We start from the raw sequence: 19180 nt of genomic DNA on the forward strand, positions 1-19180 counted from the left end.
TGGGGGCTGGGACCCTGGCCTGGTTGTTGTCAAGTTTGAGAAACAGCTAATTAGTCACTTGGAGGAGACACATGTGCTGGCCCTGGTTATGTGTACAGTGACCTTGTGGTGTTTGGGCAGGGGGTGGGCACGGTGTCTGCAGAGCAGGTGCTTTCTGGCTGCCCTGAACTGGCACCATCAGTGACCCTGGCAGTGGCTTCCTTGATAGCCCCATCTCTGTAGAGATGATGCCACAGCCCCCCAGTCCATGATACCACAGCCCCCGGCCCATGCAGGTACACGCTGGGGGCTGTCTCCTGAGATAAGGCCTGTGGTATGTCCCTGGCCCAGCCTGCAGTGGGGATACCTTTGGTTGTATTTGCAGCCATTAGGTGCTGCAGGGTGCTGGCCATGTCCTGGGAGACCCCGGATGTTTGTGACCCTGTCTAGATGCGGAGGAGTGTTACCAGGGGCTGCAGATGAGGACGGGGAGATTGGGAGACGCTGTTCCTGACCCTGGGGGCTGCTTGTCCATCTTCCAATGGGCCAGATGGCCAAGCACCCTGCAGAAAGGGACCAGGCGCCCCCTTGCGCTGACAGAAGCATTTTGGAACCAGATCTCAGTGGTGGGTGCATGACACTGTGTGTAAATAACACTGCTGGGGGGACCGCACTCCTCAGAGGTTGCATTCAGGGGATACAGATTTCACCTCAGTGTTTAAAAAGCAAGAAAAGTGCTGAGAGATAGCGTAGAGGCCCAAACATAGTAAATGGGCACATTTCAGAGGGTTTAAGGGGATAAACTTCCTGAACATGTAAGTGGGGGTGTCATGGAGAGTGATTCTGCCTCCGAAAGAGGGAGGAGCCAGAAAGTGGGGATACATCTCCCCAGGCCGGGATGCATTCCAGACAAGGATGGGGAAGCTACTAGAGGAGATGGGCAGAGATGACACCAGTGTCCTCTGCCCCTGCCTGCCCTCCTGGGCAGCAGGAGGGGCCACAGTGGGCCACGTATGGCCTAGAGAAGGCGGGTAGCTCCACCACCTTCTTGCAAGGGCCACTTCTGGCCATCCCTGGCCAAGTCAGATGTGTGCCGGGGTGTTCACAGCATCCTGGGCAGGCCACGGCTGCTGTGTTTGTCAGGTCGTCTACACTGAAGGGGCTAGAGCTGCTCACAGGGCTCCGCTCTATAGACAGCAGCAAGAGCCCAGCTGTGCCCCACCGTACTGGTTCTGAGCCGCGTGAGGCTTTGTGGGCGGTTACTTGGTGGTACTGGCAGGGACCAAACTGGAATTGCAGAATTCCAGGCATCTCAGGTCAGATGGTTATTTGGGGAGGTGACTGGAGCTGGGGAGATGCGTGTTCCGGGGTGTCCAGATGCAGGGGCCGCTGGCAGAGCGCACACGGACACTGGCCCGGCCAGTCTCTTGGCAGATGGAACCTTGCTTCTCACAGCGAAGCCACAGTGGTCCGGAGCCTTCCAGTGGATCCTGGAGATCGGATGGGCTTTTTCTGGCTCTTCCTGTGTAGGAAATGCTGGTACAGACCATCGAGGTTCTGTCTCACCCTCCGGATTGCATGGGAGGGAGGACTGCGGGGTGGCATCAGTGCTGACAGAGGAAAAGCAGAGAACCAGACAGGTGGCCCGGGGCCCTCCCACGGGCTGCAGGTGGGTGCACACGTGCCACCCTGCCCGAGGTGTCTTCTAGGGAAATGCTGCATAGCACACTAGATGAACCAAACAAGCACGAGTAGAGGGGACCTCGCCTCCACGGGCGATGTAACAGGTGACGTAACAGGTCAGTGCTGTGTGAATGGCTGTGGTTGTGAGTGCGGGTGCTAAGCTACACACACCACCCGAGGAACCTCGAGAACAAGCAGTGTGACCCACAGAGGATGCAGAAGAAGACTCCTCTGTATCATCCTGGTTTTACAGTGTTCAGGAACATGCAAAACAGGACCCACTCTTCGACATACATAGATGGTAAACTACAGAAAAAAGCAGATGACAGATAGGAAATGGCCGTGGTTGCTTGCAGTGGGAGGGGAGCTCGAAGCTGATGTTCATTTGCTTTGCGTAAGCTGAGTGTTGTTATTTTTGAGACATTGTCTCTCCAGTGCAGCCTAAAGCGAGTGTGCATGTCTTGAGTAGGCCTGTAGGTGTGACCTTCTGCGTGCAGACTGGGGGGCTGTGCCACAGGCAGGCAGCTGGCCAGGCCACACAGGACCCCAGCTTCCCCAAGGAAGAACGATGTGTAACTTTCAGAGTCAAGACAGAATGGTCTTGCGAGTTGTAATTTTTTGCCTTTTGCTCCTGCAAGTGACACAAAGACATTTATTTAAATTAGATTTTTAAAACAAGATAAAACATAGAAGTGAAGCGAAACGGGTCAGCGCCCTCTCCCGGGGAAGGCAGAAGTGGAACCTGGCCTCTCTCGGCACAAGACCGAATGGGCCCTGCTGTTTCAGCACCGCGGACAGCGCCCAAGGAGCCCGTGGCGCTCTGCCCCTTTGGGTGAGGGGAAGGTGGAAGGCCTCTGCTGTGGAGCCCAGCTCCGAGCTCACTGGTGGTCAGAGATCTGTTGTGTCAGAGGGCAGGGGCTGCAAGATGGTCAGGGGAGCTGGGCGAGTGGGGCGGGGCAGGAAAGTGGCTGGTCAGTCCTGCTTGTTGGTGTCCTAGGACTCATGAGGAATGCCCATCAGTGGTGACCAGTGTCACCTTTCTGAGGCTGGCTGGAGGTGGTGTGTGTGTGTGTGTGTGTGTGTGTGTGTGTGTGTGTGTGTAGGTAGTCCAGTGTGTCTCATTCCCACCCGCACCGCTGTGTGTGTGTGTGTGTGTGTGTGTGTGTGTAGGTAGTCCAGTGTGTCTCATTACCACCCGCACCGCTGCCTGCCCGGACCAGAGGAGGACAAGTCCAGGCAGGTCCAGGTAGTGGACCTGATGGAGGAGTTGCATGTCTCACCCAGGAGCATCTTGATCCCAGCCCCAGGAGGAAAGCTGGGCTGGACACACAAGGAAGGGGGTTGATGGTAGCACGGGCCTTTGGAAGAGCCGGGCCAGGCTGTGGCTCTGTGCCGGAGGAATGGCAGAGGCCAGCAGAGGACCTCCGAGGATTCTCCAGCTTTAAATTCCAGGACGCTGCTTCCTAGCCTGACATCACCCATTTGTGAGCTCACAGTGCATGCAGATTACATGCTTGGTGCTTGGGTACCGAGCAGTGTCACATGACTCATACTCAGTAACAGGAGGGTGCTGTTCCATTCACTGAAACCTCTGCGCCTCCTGACACCACTCCGGTCTGGCTACTTCTAAATCCTAACCATGCTCGGCAGCTCTGCTTGGAGCAGCGGGCCCAGTGTGGGAGGTTGATGCTTGCCTTGGAGGAGCTGTCCCTCCCCTGACGCGTCCACTCGTGTGGATGAAGACCTCGTGTGGTTTGGCACCAGCACGGCTGGTTCTGTGGTCCGCAGCCCAGATCCAGGGTTTACAGTGCTGCTGAGGAGCGGGAGCTCGGCTGGGCCCAGGCTCCAGGACCCCAGAATTGGGAGTCATGGGAGTGTCACGGCACACACACCCATGTTGTTTCTGCCTGATTTTCCCTCCTTGCTGCTCTGGCTTCTTCCTGCTGATCCCTTAAGACCTGGCTTGGCTCCATCTCCCCCCACAAAGCCCTCCTAGACTTCACAGTCCTGGCTTAGGCCGTCTGCCAGTGACCTGCAGCTCCTGGGAGTAGAGGCCATACGGTCCCCTTGCATGATGCTCCTTCCTCCCACCAAGCACGAGGGGGATTTTCCCGTGCTCTGTGCTTAGAGAGCCCGGTGGGGTCCCTGGAGGGGAAGCCTGTGAGTGGGGCCTGGAGGGTTGGCCCTTGCCTGTCTGCACGCGGCTTTGAGTGCCTGGCTGCCTTTCCTGGGGAGCGTCCTCCCGCTTCCTGGCCTCTGCGGCTTCTTGTGGGATTGTCCCAGGATTCCCACGGTGGGTGGATCTGAGGAGTCCTTGGTGGGCAGTTTGCTCTGTTTCTTCTTGTTCTGGGGTGGGGGTGAAGACCGCCCATCTGGAAGTTGGTGTGAGAAGGTCAAATAGCCTTGCGTGGTCCCCTTGGCCTCTTATGGAGGCCTGGGTTGGAGGGCAGCAGGCCCTGCCTGTCCTCCATCCTCCAGGTGTCTGCGGACCTCCAAGGCCTGGCCCCAGGGCTGCTGAGACAAACCCAAAGGCGCTGACTCCCCAGGGCTGTGCTCAGCAGCATGGGCCGCAGGGTTTACTCATAATACTTGTACTGAATGCTGGTAACAAGCTGAGGGCCCTCAGCCTGGAGTGGGAACTCGTTACAGTGACAGTGACGGTCACCAGGTGTCACCCCCCAGCTGGAGAGGGCTGGCATGGTGAGCAGGGCATGTCCCGCCTGTCTCTGCCTCCCTTCTGTTTCTGTTTCTCGGTCCTCCACCTCTCCCCTCCCTTGGTACCAGCCCAGTGCCAGAGCCTGAGTCATCTGGGAGGAAAGACATGGCCTTCTTCCCAGGGGACAGATGGGCAGCCAGGCAGACAGCTGGGATGGAATGACACTTGTCCCTGGAGGTTGGCTTTTCAGGATGGGCCTGTGGAGTGCCTGTCAGTGTTTGTAGACTGGCTGAGTGAGGGTTGGGGCTGTGCCAGCCTGTCCAGAGCGTCCCAAGGTGGCACACTCTGAGCACATGGCCACTACCAGCTTCCCTGGTCCACTTAGGAAGTCAGCTCAGCTCAGACTCAGTTTCAGGCATAAAGAAGTTTGGCTTTTTTGGGTTCTCCCCACTCACAAGACGTGTGGACCCGAGTGCCCCAACTGCAGCTCATCGTCTTCCCAAGAGAAGCAGAAAGGTTTTTAATCACCTTTCACGTTTTCATTAATGGCATCAAAGTGATTAGGTCTGGAGAAGCCCGTCCACAGCCATAGCCCTCTTTAAGAAGTTGATGGGGAATGCAGATGAATTTGAATTTCAAAGCCCAGCCTTTATCTCATTAATGTTGGCAAGGGCTCCCCCAAGACTGTGTGGCCTCCATTAGGGGAAGCGGGTGCGTCAGAGCAGGCAGGCGCCCCCACCCCTTGGATCCCCCAGTCCCACCCCAAGACGGAGTTGGCCAGCCTCCCCACACCTGGTTTTTTCTTCATCCATCAGCAGCAGTGGGCACCCGCTTCACACCTGCCTGCACTGGGCCAGGTGGGGTGCAGGGCGCCTGAGAGAGAACTCCGGAGTCCACGGAGGTCCCTGGGGAGGGCACCCACCCTAACCTGGGAAGGCTCAGTGCAAATGCAGGTTGAGGCCCACAGGCTGTGTGTGGGGATGCCTGGGCTGCAAGCCCAATGGGTCTTGTTGAATTCAGGGTCTGCCGAGCTCTCCAGGAAGCCAGGACGGTGTGGGAGGGATGTGCCCCAGGCCAGGCCCTGCTAGGGGCCCCCGAGTGCCCAGGCATGGAGCCCTGGCCGGGATGTTGATGAGTCCGGGAGGTGGGCACCAGGCCGGCCGGCCCTTCCTCAGCAGCAGGAGGCTGGGGGTGTGGGTCGCCTCCTCTGCCGCCCGCCCTGCAGGCCCCGAACATTCTGACATCTTGAAAAGGTGGGTGCGCCACTTACCAGGGCCTGGTGCTGGCTCGTGTCATCCGAGCAGTGACAGGAAAGACTCCATGGAGGACAGCGAAGACCTGAGGATGCCTGGCCGGGTGAGAGGAAGACTTCAGTCAGGGCTGCCAGGCAGGCATCAGAATCCACAGCTGCGGCCACTGCAGGGTCCAGCTGTGCGCCAGAAATTGCTATGAATGAGACACCGTGCTTCAGAACACCCTCTTGTGGGCTGCCAGAGGCGAGACTGTGGGGGCCCCTGGACAGAGGCAGAGGCAGAAGTCTCCGCCTGGGGCCCTCGCCTCAAAGCTGGAGGCAGCCAGGCAGCCTTAACCACTGCTGTCCACTCCCCGCTCAACCCATGCTGCCAGGAGGGGCTGGGAACAGGGCCTGGGAGCTGCCACTGTCCACAGTGGGCAGGTGTGATCAGCCAGAGCTGACCGTCACTGGGGGTCATGTTGGCGGGGGGGGCACTGCCCTGCATGGGTTCCACCTTTGGTGTGGCCTTGCTGGACAGCATCTGTCCAGGGGCTTTGCAGGATGCACTGAGAGTGGCTGCCATCTCAGCCTTGAAAACAGCATACAGGAAAGGACCAGGCAGGACCATGGCCAGCCCAAAAAGCACCTCGGGTCCAGGGAGTGGCCATTTGCAGTCCCAGGACTGCTCCTCTTCCTGGTGGACAGCACAGTAGCCTCACCAGGTGTGGTAGTAGTACCAACTCTTAGGAGGCTGAGGCAGGAGGGTTGCTGTGAGTTCAGGGGCAGCCTGAACTGCATAATTTGGGTCTTGTTAGTGGAGCTGTGATCACAGGGCCTTTCCAGAGCTTATCTGCCTTGGTTGCTGAGATGCTGGAGGATCTGAGAGAGAAGTACGGTGGCCTTGAAGGCTGTTCAGAGCACTTGATAAAATCGGGCAGGGTTCAGAGTAGCCTAGCAACTGGATGTTCCTGGGCCATTACTTAACCTCCCTGTGTGTCCATTCCCCCCTCTGCACAATGAGACCAGCACAGGCCCTTATAGAAGGGTGGGAAGGACCAAGTAGGAGGCTGAAACCCATGACTTCCACCAGGCCTGGTGTCCCCTGGGCACAGCGGGCATTGGTTTTGATCTGCAGTGGTCGGGTCTGCAGGTGCAGAACCAGTGGTCCCAGAGTGTATGAGCCACATTGTCTAGTCCTCTGCTCCTGCTGTCTTGTGACCCTCAGAATCTATTCTTCAGTTGATGAAACCGGAGCCTAGGCTTGAGCCACAGGCCCCCTCACCCTTTCTTGGCCCTGACCAGGAGCTGGCGCAGTGAAGGTGCTTGAGGGCCTGAGACCCAGTGTGCACTGGTGCAGCTGGTTTTGGGGTATCCCGGAAGAAATCCAACGCCTTCAGAAGTCAACTTTCTGACCCCAGCTCCCCTGTGGGGAGGAGAGGAGAGTGGGGGCAGGTGCAGGGCCTTGGGAGTCCTGGCGTTCTGCTCCTAGTTCTGTGGGCAGTGGCTGGACCCCACTCATCACAGGCTGTGGGCTGGACTTGTCCACCTGATGGCCTGGTAGTGGCCTGTCTGAAAGTCAGTTAACGTGGCCAGCTGTGGTGTGGTGGAGTGGCTGGCTGGGTGGAATAGCCCCGCTCTAGGAAGTCGCATTGGACCGTTGCTGCAGGCTGTTTCCCCCGACGATCTTGCCCTGGGAAGCATCTAGCTGGACTTAGCATAGAGGGTTGATTTAGACGCCCAGTGGAGTGGGGACTGCAGATGAGAGGTGCAGAAGTGGCCCCGAGCTTCCTCAGGCTGCCCAGGGGTGGGGCCCCACCTATTCTGGAGGAGACAAGGTCTGGGTGCAGGACTCAGTGCGGAGGGCCCGGAGATGATCCAGGAACCGTCCCAGCCCTGATGCCTCTGTCAGGCAATCGCGTGACTGCGGTGCATGCCTGTGGTTGGAGGGAGGTGACGGCAAGCGGTGATGCGGGGAGACAGCGCTGGAGGCCAGCTAAGAGTAACGGTGACATGTGTGAAGCCGCCCGCATCTGTCTGCGCTGTGTTGCTCAGGACGCATGTCCACGCCGTTCCCAGCAGCTCTAGAGGCCTGTTCTCCCTGCCACCCAGGCCCTCACACAGCCCCATGAAACCAGTGTTACTGGGTGAAACCCACTTTCTCAGTGGGCCTTCCAAACCCCTGATCTCATTGGCCCCATATAAAACATCTGATTTCTTTGGGCTTCGTGAGGCCCATGTTCCTGTTAGTGCCGTACAAGCCTGTGATCTCATTGGCTGTCCTGTGAAATCCACATTCTCACTGATCCCCGGCGTGACCCGTGGTCTCCTTGGGGAGTGTGAAACTCACTTTCTCCAATGGACCACCCTCAAGCCTGTTCTCATTGGCCCGCTACAAATCCCCTGCCTGCTCTCATTGGCTGTTGTGAGGCCCCATCTTCATCACCACACCAAGCCCACAGGCTCATGGTTTCCTTGAGGCCTTGTCCCCGCCCACCCAGGTGATACTTGTGCTCTCATTGGTCCTTTCCAGGCTCTTGTTTCCATTGGTTCCCTGTGAGGTCTGCATTCTCATTGGCCCTTTGAGAAGCCCACGTTCTCAAGGGCCCGCCTGAGGCCTGCACGCTCATTGGCCCACATCACTGCAGCCTCGCCCTGGAGCCGACCTTCTGGTCGTAACGGCCTGTAGACACTGCGCAGCACTGTCCCAGGCTCACCTCGTTGGGGGTTTAGCTGGAATGGCGGGCACTGGAGCAGCAGGAGCCCGCTCGCCCACCACACCATGCGTGTCCAAGGCTCAGCTGGAGCGACAGTCCACTTGTCCCCGCTGCCCAGCTGTCAGTGACCTCCTCATGAGCCGAGACCTCAGTTCTGCTATGAAGGAGCCAGGGGGTCCCCAGAATGCAACTGCCTCACCCACAAAGTGGAGAGGACCAAGTCTGATTGCAGGGCTGCTGCGGGCACCAGGGAAGGGCGGCCGTGGGTAGACTAGAGCCCTGCGCAAGCTCTTCCTGGCTGATCGGCAGTCGTAGTGCGCCCGGGAGAGGGCCCTCCGGCGTGTGTGGGGTGGGGGTGGGGGAGTGGACAGGGCCAAGTCTTCCCTGAAGACTTGGCAGGGGCCCTTGCCCGCCTGCCAAGGAGGAATGCCGTCTGCACCGCACACACCACCTCCCTCACGCTCCTGCTCAGCTGTTGTCTCTTCTGGCTTCGCTCTGGGGCTCCTCCCTCTTGGGTGGCTTTCCCGGTGCCCAGCACTGTTCACCCGGGCCAGAGCCCGCTTCTCTGGAAGGAGCCACTGCTGGGGCCAGCATTTCCTCTGAGGCCTGGAACGTGTGTGGGAGGCGGGTGTCCTGAGGCTGGAGTTCGGAGAGCTGGAGAACCAGGGAGCGCGTTACTGTTTTGTAAAAGACCTTGCTCAGTGCCACCGACATGCCTGGGCCCTCCCAGGGTCCTGTGTGCCTCATCTGGAGTCAGAAGCCGTTGGGCATCTTGTGGATGAAATAAGCCAGGCTCAGAAAGACAGGCTGGGGATTTAGCTCAGTGGCTTTAGCGCTTCTCTGGTAAGCGCGAGGTCGTTAGTTTGATCCCTAGTAACCCCCCCCCCCCAAAAAAAAAACACCAATAAACCCAAAAAAAAAAAAAAGAAAGAAAGAAACACAAATACCGCCTGTCCTCCCGCGTACCTGGAATTTAGAGATGACAGGAAAGCAGGACATTTCCATTTGACCAGCGCGTGGGCATGAGAGGGAGGAGGGGGCGAGGGGAATGGATAGGAGCAAAATAAATCCTTCACTCCCCAAATGTGAAAGCCACCAAAGGGTGTTATGTGCTTGTAGAATCGTCCAGAATGAGACCCACTAATCTGCAGCACCAGCTAAAAAGAGTTGGGGAAGTTCGAGCCCATCCCTGGACTGCACAGTGAGTGCAAGGCCAGCCTGAACTGCACAGCGAGACCCTGCCTCAAAAAGACCAAAAAAAAAAAAAAAAAAAAAATGGGGGGTAAAAGGAAGTAGGATAAGATGCAAGTGGGAGGGAGAGTGACCTTGGGGTGGCCTGGGGGAGCTGCATGGTGTCTGCCCTGGAGAGGGCTCCATCCCTCTGTCAGAAAGTCCAGGGAAAATTACCCAGAGCAGCCGAGAAAACCAAGCAGACGGAGAACAGAGCTGCCGTGGAGGAAAGCACGGTGGATGATCAGTTCTGTGTGCTCGTCCTCTACCTACAAAGAAAACCTGATTCGAAACGAAGGCTTTGGGCCCAGCCCTGCTGCGCAGCGGGGCTCTCCCTGACTTTGCACAGTTCCGTGCCTTGGTCTACTTCTGTGCCTAGTTCACACACAAAGAGCCAGGGTTCCAGGGTGCCCGGAGCAATGAATCCTGCTGCCTCCGCCTTCCTGGGGTTGGCGGGTTACTGTGTGGCCCTGGCCCTGCTGTGTTTGGAGTCCAGTCCCTCTGCAGTGCCACGACCAAGGGAAACTGGGCTGGCAGGAAGCAATGCAGGACCAGGCAGGTGGGTGCTGGGGGTGGCTGAGGGGGAGGGTGTTGTGCTGGGGTCCCAAGGATGGGCCACAGGGGGGACTACAGTGATGTCACCTCTCTTCCCTTCGAAGAGCTCAGGTGAGGGAGGGAATAGCAGTCTGCCATGAGCATCTGCATGGAGCTCCCCTAAGAATCCTCGTCCTAACTCCTGTGACCCAGGGTGAGGGAGGTCAAAGGTCGAGGGGACCCTCCCCACCCCGACCCTACCCCCACTCCAGGACTGTCTGTGCTTAGTTCTGTCTAAACTTCCTGGTCCTCCTTTTTTTCTTTTTTGTCTTTTTGAGAGAGTTTCATTGTGCAGTTCAGGCTGGCCTTGAGCTCACTTTGTAGCCTAGGCTGGCCTCAAACTCACAAGTATCCTCCTGCCTCAGCCTCCTGAGTACTGGGATTACAGGCATGCGCCACCAAGCCCAGCTAATTTCCTGTTTCAAAAGTAGATTCCAAAACCAGAAACCCCTGCCTTGGGTGACCTGGTGAGTGGTCCCTAGAGGTCCCCAGGGTGCCAGGGGTCAGGTTTTCATCAGCCGGAGTCCTCACCTGGGAACCTGTGGAGGGTCCCTTGAGGTCCCCTCTCTGTTCCTCATGAGAAAAGCCCTGAGACGTGCGGTCAATCCCAGCATCTCCACCATTAAACAACACCGTCACCCGGGCTAAATTGCCACCTGCGATGGGAAAATTAAATATTGACGATTTCATTGACTGTTAGATTTAATTTGGAGTTGTCTTGCTGGGGCCGTAATGGGGCTGGCGATGGTTACTACTTAATCCCGGCTGTCAGCCCCTAAGTGTTGAGTAATGAGGAAAAGATACACTTGGTGGGTGAGAAGGTCCCGGCACACAGACCCCGGTCAGGCCTCCGCCTCATAAAATCCCTGCCCGGGAGGCTGGGGGCCGCTCATACAGCCCCCCACCCCGTTCCTCCCTGCAGCCCGCCGAGCCCAGCCATCCGCACCTTGGTGCTGGCCGTGTCAGTCCCTGGGCTCAGCTTCCTGTGTCCCAGGCTGGGCGGGGAGCTGGGGATGAAGCTGCTGCACATTCCTGGGCCCGGTCCACCTTTAGCAGAGAAATGCTCAGCTCCTCACCAACCGTGCCAGTGCATGGTCCCTGCCTCAGGTGCTGGCCATGGGAAGCAGGTTAGCTGTGCAGACACAGAGGACGCCATCCTGGGGACAGCTCAGGCAGTCACCAAGGCCCCTGTGTCCAGGGGCAGGAGGCAGAGGTCCCAGCTCCAGAAGAGAATCACCCTGAGCAGAGGTCATCTGTCCCATCCAGCCTTCGAGGGTGGCCGCTGCCTGCCAGGTTCAAGGTCATCCCCAGGAGAGGGCGGTGGGGAGACCCCTCCTGTGTCCGGCTTCACCTTTTAAACACATCGTGTTTCTTGGAGATGTCACTAGCCCACAGTGAGATTCTCGGCACCTGATCTTGGTGTGTGATGGGCTCTGACTGCGGTGCACGCCCTCCAAACTCACCCGTCACAGTCAGAACTTCCGGCCCTGGAAACCTCCGAAGCTCAGTCCTTACAAGAGGAAAAAGGGACTCAGGCCAGAGTGCCACCCGGTGTGCACCAGATTCAAGGTTCCAGCCCAGTTCTGGGGGACAAGAGGAAAAGTAACAAGGAACGGGGGAGGGAATGAATTTGGGGTTTTTTTGAGACAGTCTCATTGTGTAGCGCAGGCTGGCCTCCAGCCCCCAATAATCCACCTGCCTCGGCCTCCTGAGTGCTGGGGTAATAGGGGTGATTTTAATAGTATGTTTTATGTGACCTAGAATTCCGAGATACCATTTCTGCACTAATGAAGGGCTTGAAATCCTCACGAGCTACTGTATTCTTTCACGCTGTGCCTTTGAAGACTCACATGTATCTTCCATCTGAGTTCCAGTGGCCACTTTCAGGGATTCTCGGTGCCAGGGGGCTAGGTGCCTCCTGGGAGGGCACTCAGGTCTCGAGCCGAGACAGATTGGAGCTGCTGGGTGCCACAGGCGGGACCCAGCATTTCTGCCAGACCAGGGAGAGTGCAGGCCTCATGTGCCTTAGACACTGCTGGCATCTCCCCAGGGCCTCACCGCCTGGACCAGGACACGGGACAGTCTAGCTGGGCCCAGCTCCCCGGGGACCCTCTGAGGAGCACTGGCTGGGGACAGCAGCGCTCTAACTCCCTGTGGCCCAGGGTATGAGAGTGTGTCCTGGGCTGTCGGGGCCTTCCCAAGGTGTCCATACAGGCACAGCACCCTCATAGATTCTGGTTTCCCCATGACTGGTTCCTGGTGCTTTCCACTGGTTTGGTTTGTGTCCAGGCCTGGCAGTGGTGGCCTCTCCAGACCCGAGGGCCAGGAAGTGTCTGCAGGGCTCCCACCAAGGAGTGAATGCAAGCACTCCCAAGGCCCCACAAATGGGGGTGCTGGGGACATTGGAGAAGCAAACACCCGCGTTCAGCCCACCTGTCCTGTGTCCCCGGTCCACTGGGGTGGGAGGGGGTCTCTACACCTGCCCCGCCCCCTGCATTGGGTTTGCTGCGTTGTTCCAGGGCAGAGAGGAGAGGACAGAAACAAACCCAGGTCCCCCTGGGCTTGGAGCCCTCTCCCCAGTCCTGCAGATGACCCTGCCTTCCTGTCTGGGTCTGAAGCTTTAGGACAGCACCCCCACCTCCATCACCTGCTTGGACTCGGAGCTGGGACGGGCTTGAGGCCTGAAGTGCTGAAGATGCTTTGTGCTCTCAAGGCCGGGGGTCCCCCAAAATGCTCACATCTGGGATCTGCTGGGGGCAGGGGTGGGACAGGGCTGCCGGCAGAAAATGCGTCTGGGTGCTCTGCACCTGGGTGAGCCGGCCCCCAGCTCTGCCTGCTCCTGCCGGTCCCTGGTCTGGAGGCTGCCCACCACAAGACCCTGCATTGTGCCCAGGCTAGGGCTATTCTCCTGAGCATGGCCTTCAAGGCCCCCGGTGATTGGCCCTCCGCTGACGCCTGTCCTCCTGCACCCCTGCCTTTGGGAGCTGCAGCCCCAGCCCCCCTGCTCGCCCCACTGTGGGTGCCCCCATCCTCACCCCGCCTTCCAATTTCCATGACTTCCCTGACCACTGCTGGGAGCGTTCTGGGCCAGCTTCCGAGGACGGGCTCTGGCCCGGCTCCTGGTGAAGGACACGTGGTTAATACACCTGCGTGCCCGCGGCCTCCGCTGCCCCTGCCCTGTCCCGGGCACGCTGCCCTGCTTTGAAGGTGAGGAGACCGGGAGGACAGTACCCTCGGGATCAGCCTTTATGCACAAGTCGCTGTGCTGCGGCCCTTGACATGTCCTGGGCACAGCAGTTCCCTGAGGTCTCCTACTGGCTCCCAGCAGAGGTCAGTGGGGGACAGTGGGGCACCGCGGGCGCTTGGCTCCTTTCCTGCACACAGGGACAAAGGTGGCCTTGGGTTTCCTCTGTGAGCAGTAAACTGTGTGGTGACAGTTGGAGTTGTGGTTGTGTCCTGTTAATACTTATTAGCAGGCACCGATGTGGGAGTTCATGTGTCGTGTTTGTGAAAAGAACAAACATCACAGCAGTTCTGTGACGACGCAAGGAAACGGCAGCCCTGGAAGCAATTAAACCTCAGCACACAGTGGCGTGGGGACTGGAGGGCGACAGGAAGCCGCTGGCCTCTGCAGCCTTACACCCTCTCCACGGGCCTCACCCTACGGGCAGAGGCAGCCAGGGCCCCAGCCTGCTGTCCCAGAAGCCCTGCTCCCTGAGCAACCCAGGCTGCGGCTGCCCGGGCCTGACCTCCCGGCCTGGTTGCCTGTGGTCTCGCTTGCTGGGAGGAGGACAGGGAAGTGGGCTCCGGGGAACCGTCTGCCACTGGGACAGGAATCATCTCCTGTGTCCGTGCCTCCTGGGAGTGCATCTGGATGGAACTAAGGGTAGGTGTGAGGGACATTTGGGGACTGAGGACCCAGAGATCCATCTTCTGGGTCCCAGCCGTGATGGGCTCAGTGACCCCACCAGGACACTGTTCTCCCAACCTGGACACTTCTGGCACACCCCGTCTGCTCAGGTCTCGGGGGAAAGGGGCTGAGTCAGGGAAAAGAGCAGAGCCCACGCGCTCGCCTTGGGCCAGACCCTGGGATGCTGTGGTGGCCATTGCCACAGTGACCCCTCCACAAGGTGGCCCTGCTCATGTAGATTCTGATGTCCCCGGTGCCACCTGAGGCAGACTGGGCTGGGGAGACAGCCAGACTTGGGGACCAGCTGTCTCCAGTACTGACCAGCATCCACGCCACCCAGCATGTGAGCCGGGCGCACCCCATCTGCTTTGGGGACACACTTCCATGCCCAGGAAGAGGCCGCTGCAGACCCACAGCCAGCTGCTCCACATGCAGTCGCCCCAGCAGGTCCGGGGTTCTGGGAGGAGATTTCTCCTCGTGGCAGGGCCTCAGGCAGGGGCGGTGCAGCAAACCCTAAGGCTGAGTGAGGGTCACAGGCCCTCCTCTTGGCTCGGGGGTCCAGGTGACTGAATTTGTGGGTGTGAAGGAGCCCCGAGTCCCTAGCGCTGGATCTGGAGGAACCAGCCCCGGTGTCAGGCAATGCCAGCCCCAGGAGCCTGGTGTCCTGCAGAGTGGGCACATGAGGTGGCGGTGGTGTCCCTGCCGTCCAGCTGGGACAGGAGCAGCCGGGAGGGCTGGTGCCAGTGACTGTGAATGGTCTGTGCTGTTGGCCGAGTCAGTGGCGGGGTGAGGGCACTCTGAGGTGCACCCTGAGGTGTGGGAACCACCAGGCAGGGGCAGAAGGAGCCGGGTGGTCAGTGCTGGGGGCTGAAGGATGGCACTGGGGTCCCGGGCCGGGCTTGGGATGGAGAGCCCAGTAGACTACAGCCCGAGACCAGGAAGGTTAGGCCACAGCTGTGGACCCAAGGGTGGCCCAGCGGGAAGTGTAGGTTGTGTCCAGCTTGAGGACCTGTCCCTACCGAGGAGGTGCCCAGATAGGGCTGCATGTGGGAAGCCTGCTGACCTGCTCACCAGGCGCTGAGTGAGGACAGAGGTGCCCTGGCTTCCTGGGTGCACTGGCTGATGGTCAGCTGGTGAGGGAGCTAGTGCCACCCCGAGAGGTAGCTGTGCCCCGTCTGCCAGCCGGGAGAGGTGCGTTTATGTGTGCTTTTACCGTAATGGAATACCTGTTCCATTACAGTGGGGGAGAAAGGCTGGGCCTGGGGGGATGCAGGTGGCAATGGCAGGCGCAAACCATCTACCTCCTGTGCCGGGAGTCCCCTGCCGGCAGGTGCTCCCTGGGACCAGGCCTTCCACACAGTGGTGTAGGGGGCACCTTCCCGCGCACACACCCGCTGCCAGCTGTCACCAGCATTTCTCTGGCTGCTAGCGGAACTCAGCAGATGCGGGGAAATTGGAAGTTGTCTTTGACTTTTACAGCCCTTTCCTGCCCCTATTAAGATGCTTAGCGCTGTAAATGCAGTCATCAGGAGCTCATTTATCCCCGAAAAAGTGTGGCTATAAACCACTCACTGGTGAAACGCTCTCCGACAGGATTGTTTCTGCCGTACTGATAAATTCCAGTGCCGAGCAGAAAGGTCAGCCCTTGCCAAATAAAATGTCTTTTCAGCTCGTTAATGAGAGGTTTATAAGGACGGGAGGAACGTGCTTGGGGGCAGAGTGAGGAGCCCCAGAAGCTGGGTGAGCTCTGTGGGGAGCGCCTCGGTGTTCTGGGGAGAAACCACCACGGTCAGAGGGGATGCGGGACCCAGGGAGGTGCCTTGGTCCGCACCTCCGTCCCTGGGGCTGTGGGCCTGGTAGCTGAAAACCCCTTCTTCCCTAAGACCTGGCTCAAGGGGACCCCGTGCTCGGACGTGCCCCATCTTGATGCCCTTTCGCATCTGAGTATAGCGGCCTCCCGAGGCGTGGCAGGGCTGTGGTCCCTGCTCCCAGAGCGGTCGACATCCCCTGAGGTCTGTGTGTGGCAAACGCCTGGCAGTTGCAGCTGCTGGAGCAGAAATCTCATGGTCAGCAGTGTGAGCAGCAAACCTTTGCAGCCTGGGAGGGACAAGGCAAGGTGCCAGGTGATTCGCTGCCAGGTAAGGGCCCTCTGCAGGTGGCCCCTCCGGGTCCTCGCATGGCAGAGGCAGGTAGAGAGCAAAGAAGCTGGTTCTGTCCTTGTAAGGTCACTGAAAAGCCCACCAAAGGCCCCAGCTCCAAATTCCTTCGCACAGGGACTGGGATTTCAGCACAGGCATGGAGGGGCGCAGATCCTCAGTCCATAGCAGGAAATGGGGAAGTTTCTCAGGGGCCACCACGCTGCCTTCAGAGGTGACCATGCCTCTGCGTACTGGCCGGCTCTCGGTTTGGTCCACCTTATCCTAGCTGTCCATGGAGGTGTGTGGCAGTGTCCTGGGGGTAACAACACTGCAGGTGAGTGTCGAGAGTGACATTGTACCTCGTTAGCATCGCCCAGTGTCCCCCCTATTTGTGCACCGCAGCGCTAGGCTGTCTGCGCCATCTGTCCCTGCGTGACTTGGTCCACGTCCTCTTGGCACAATTTTCTCACCCTCAGGAGGGGCCTTTGTTGAAGTTCTTTTACTGGTTGAACTTTTTAATTTCATGAAATTTTACTTATTTGTTCGTGTATGAATTACACGTTTGTTACTGTGATTGTGTCTCACTCACCCAAGCCCAAAAACTTTGCCTTACCTATTCTAGAAATGTTTTAGTTTTTGTCTCTACACTTAGGTCTCTGGTCAGTTTGGTGTAGCTTGGCATAACTGATGCCATCTTGAGCCCTGCATTTAACTAGGACTCTGTTTTGATCCCGTAAAAATAGAAAATTACTCAGGGTATAAGTCCCAATGAGAAAAGCAGGATACAGGTGTCAACCAAAAATTAATGCAAGATTCTAGCTAAATTGTTTCCAACAGAATGTCTTCTGTGGTTTTTTAAAACTATAATTTTCCAGTTTGGGGCCACTTGTTTGGACTCTGAAACAGGGGGAGTGTCTGTATATGAGTGGTCCTGAGCTCAGCCAATTAAATTCCAAATTTATTAATTTGGCTGCTTAGATTCCTATATTGTTCATGAACTCACCTCAAATTTTATTATTTTGAAAAATATGGATGGTGGTGTGGACTGAGATTTACATTTAGAATGTGGGGATCTGCTTGTTTAACACCGTTTATAAAGAGACTGCCCTTTCCCTATACACGGTGACACTCGGTATTGTTCATACCTGTTTCAGGTTGCTTTGCTTATTCTAGGGTCTGTATTCCACGTGTGCTTTTAAATTATCTTACTGATTTCCACAAGGAAAGCAAGTCCTGCTGAGTGTGATGGGGGAGTGTTAGGTCCACAGCTCCACTCAGGGAGAACCGACATCTTCCTGTCGAGACATCTGCTCCAGGGTTATAGTATATCTTCTTTAGTTCAGCTCCTTTAAATTTTCTGTCAATGGTATTTTAAGTTTATGGGTCTTATACACTTGCTGTCAGATAGATCCCTGAATATTTCTTATTGTTAATTTTCGTGCTGTTGTAACGGGGCTTAGACATTCTTAAATTGTTGAGTGTCAGCAGTTAGCATCGTATACCATTCCTATATCCAGCAACCTTGTAAAGCTTAAACTGGTTTTAGCTTTTCTTTTTTGCATCTACTGAGGTAAATGTCTGATTTTTCTCCTTTGGTATGGCCTTGCAGATAATTGTATTGACTGATTATTGAGCAGTGAAGCAGTCCTGTACCCCTGGGGTACTGACTTGTTTGTGATATAGTCTGCTTTGGATTAGCGTTGGGTTGATTTGCTAACTTTGCTGTCAAGAGTGTTTGCATCTGAGTTTAAAAGGGAATCTCGCTGGTCACTGTGGCCACTGACAGCTTCGCTGACCCTGGGTGAGAGGCGCCCCTGCCCCATATCCCCAGGCTTGTTGGGTGTGGACATGGCCCTGGAGAACTGCTTCTGCTTTGGAATTGTGCATATTGGAAGGAGGCTTCAGACCAGTGAGCACCCCAAACGTATCCCTTTCTGTGGGCCTGGAGTCTGGGGGTCACCTCTTACCTCCTCCCTCCCCAGTGACCGCCATGCTGCTGTTGTGATGGTCCCATCATGCACTGGGGCATCCCCTTGTGGGTGATGCTGGGATCTGAGGGACGTGTAGGTCACACTCAGGGCACGCCCCTACCAGGAGCCCCATGCAGTGTCAGGGGCCTAAAAAGTGCTCCCACATTTTGACCCATTCATCCCTGTTTTGGGGCTCTTTCCTTGGGAAACACCCTGAGATGTGGCGCCCATGGAGATATGGATGGCAGCATTGTTTATCAACTGGAAAAGAAGGGGGTAAGGCTTCACTCCACGGCCGGGGAGTGTGTGTGTGTGTGTGTGTGTGTGTGTGTGTGTGTGTGTGTGTAACGAGCTAGTAAATACTGTCATGCTAGTCACATCAGAGTCCTCATCTGTCAGGGGACAATGATGGAGATTATAGGACAATGGAAAACCTCCCAGATTCCTAAGTAGAAGTGGAAAAGTGGGTTACAGAACCTGTCTGACTGCGCAGGACTCTACCGAAGCAAGCTAGTGTGATGGTTTTCTGGGTGGTACCATTCTTTCTCTTTCCCTTCAAAACTTCTTGAATGAAGGTAGATTACTTTGTGATTTATAAAAAGGCCCATAAGAAGCTGGGCACAGTGGCACACGCCTTTTATCCTGACACTGGGTGCCTAAGCGGGGAGGATGGCAAGTTCGAGGCCAGCCTGGGCAACTTGGAAATTTCAACAGCCTTGTCTCAAGATAAAAAATAAAAGGGCTGAGACCGCAGTGCAGTGTGAAGGCCCGAGTTCAATGCTTACCCTTGCAAAAAAAGAAAGGGACGGGAAAGAGAGGGCAGGCTGCCGTCTCCGGGATGGCCCTCTGCAGGAGGCCCTCCTGGACGGGCCGAGGCCGCCCTGGCTCTGTGTCCCAGCTCAGTGTCCCTCTCCGCCTTGCAGGCTTTGGGAAGCATCACTGCAGTGCCTGTCACGGGTCCTCAGGTCAGCTCCTTGCAGAGGTTGGCGGGACAAGGAGCGGCCGTGCTACCTCAGGTAAGCGACCCCCGGGTGTCCCGTCTGTCCCCTGCTCTCAGTGCTCGAGCTGGGTC

At 57.3% G+C, this 19180-nt stretch overlaps 1 protein-coding gene across 1 annotated transcript in view; it reads left to right on the plus strand.

Moving 5' to 3' along the window:
- Positions 1-19180, plus strand: part of Phf21b (PHD finger protein 21B) — a 53604-nt gene that overhangs the window by 19822 nt on the left and 14602 nt on the right. The window contains exon 3 of the mRNA XM_063243932.1: positions 19032-19124. Coding sequence (XP_063100002.1) covers positions 19032-19124 — 93 coding nt within the window. The remainder of the gene's footprint in view (positions 1-19031; positions 19125-19180) is intronic.

Source organism: Cavia porcellus, unplaced genomic scaffold, assembly GCF_034190915.1.
Source record: "Cavia porcellus strain 051 isolate PalLab524CR breed Dunkin Hartley unplaced genomic scaffold, mCavPor4.1 scaffold_40, whole genome shotgun sequence".
NCBI classification, from domain to species: Eukaryota; Metazoa; Chordata; class Mammalia; order Rodentia; family Caviidae; genus Cavia; species Cavia porcellus.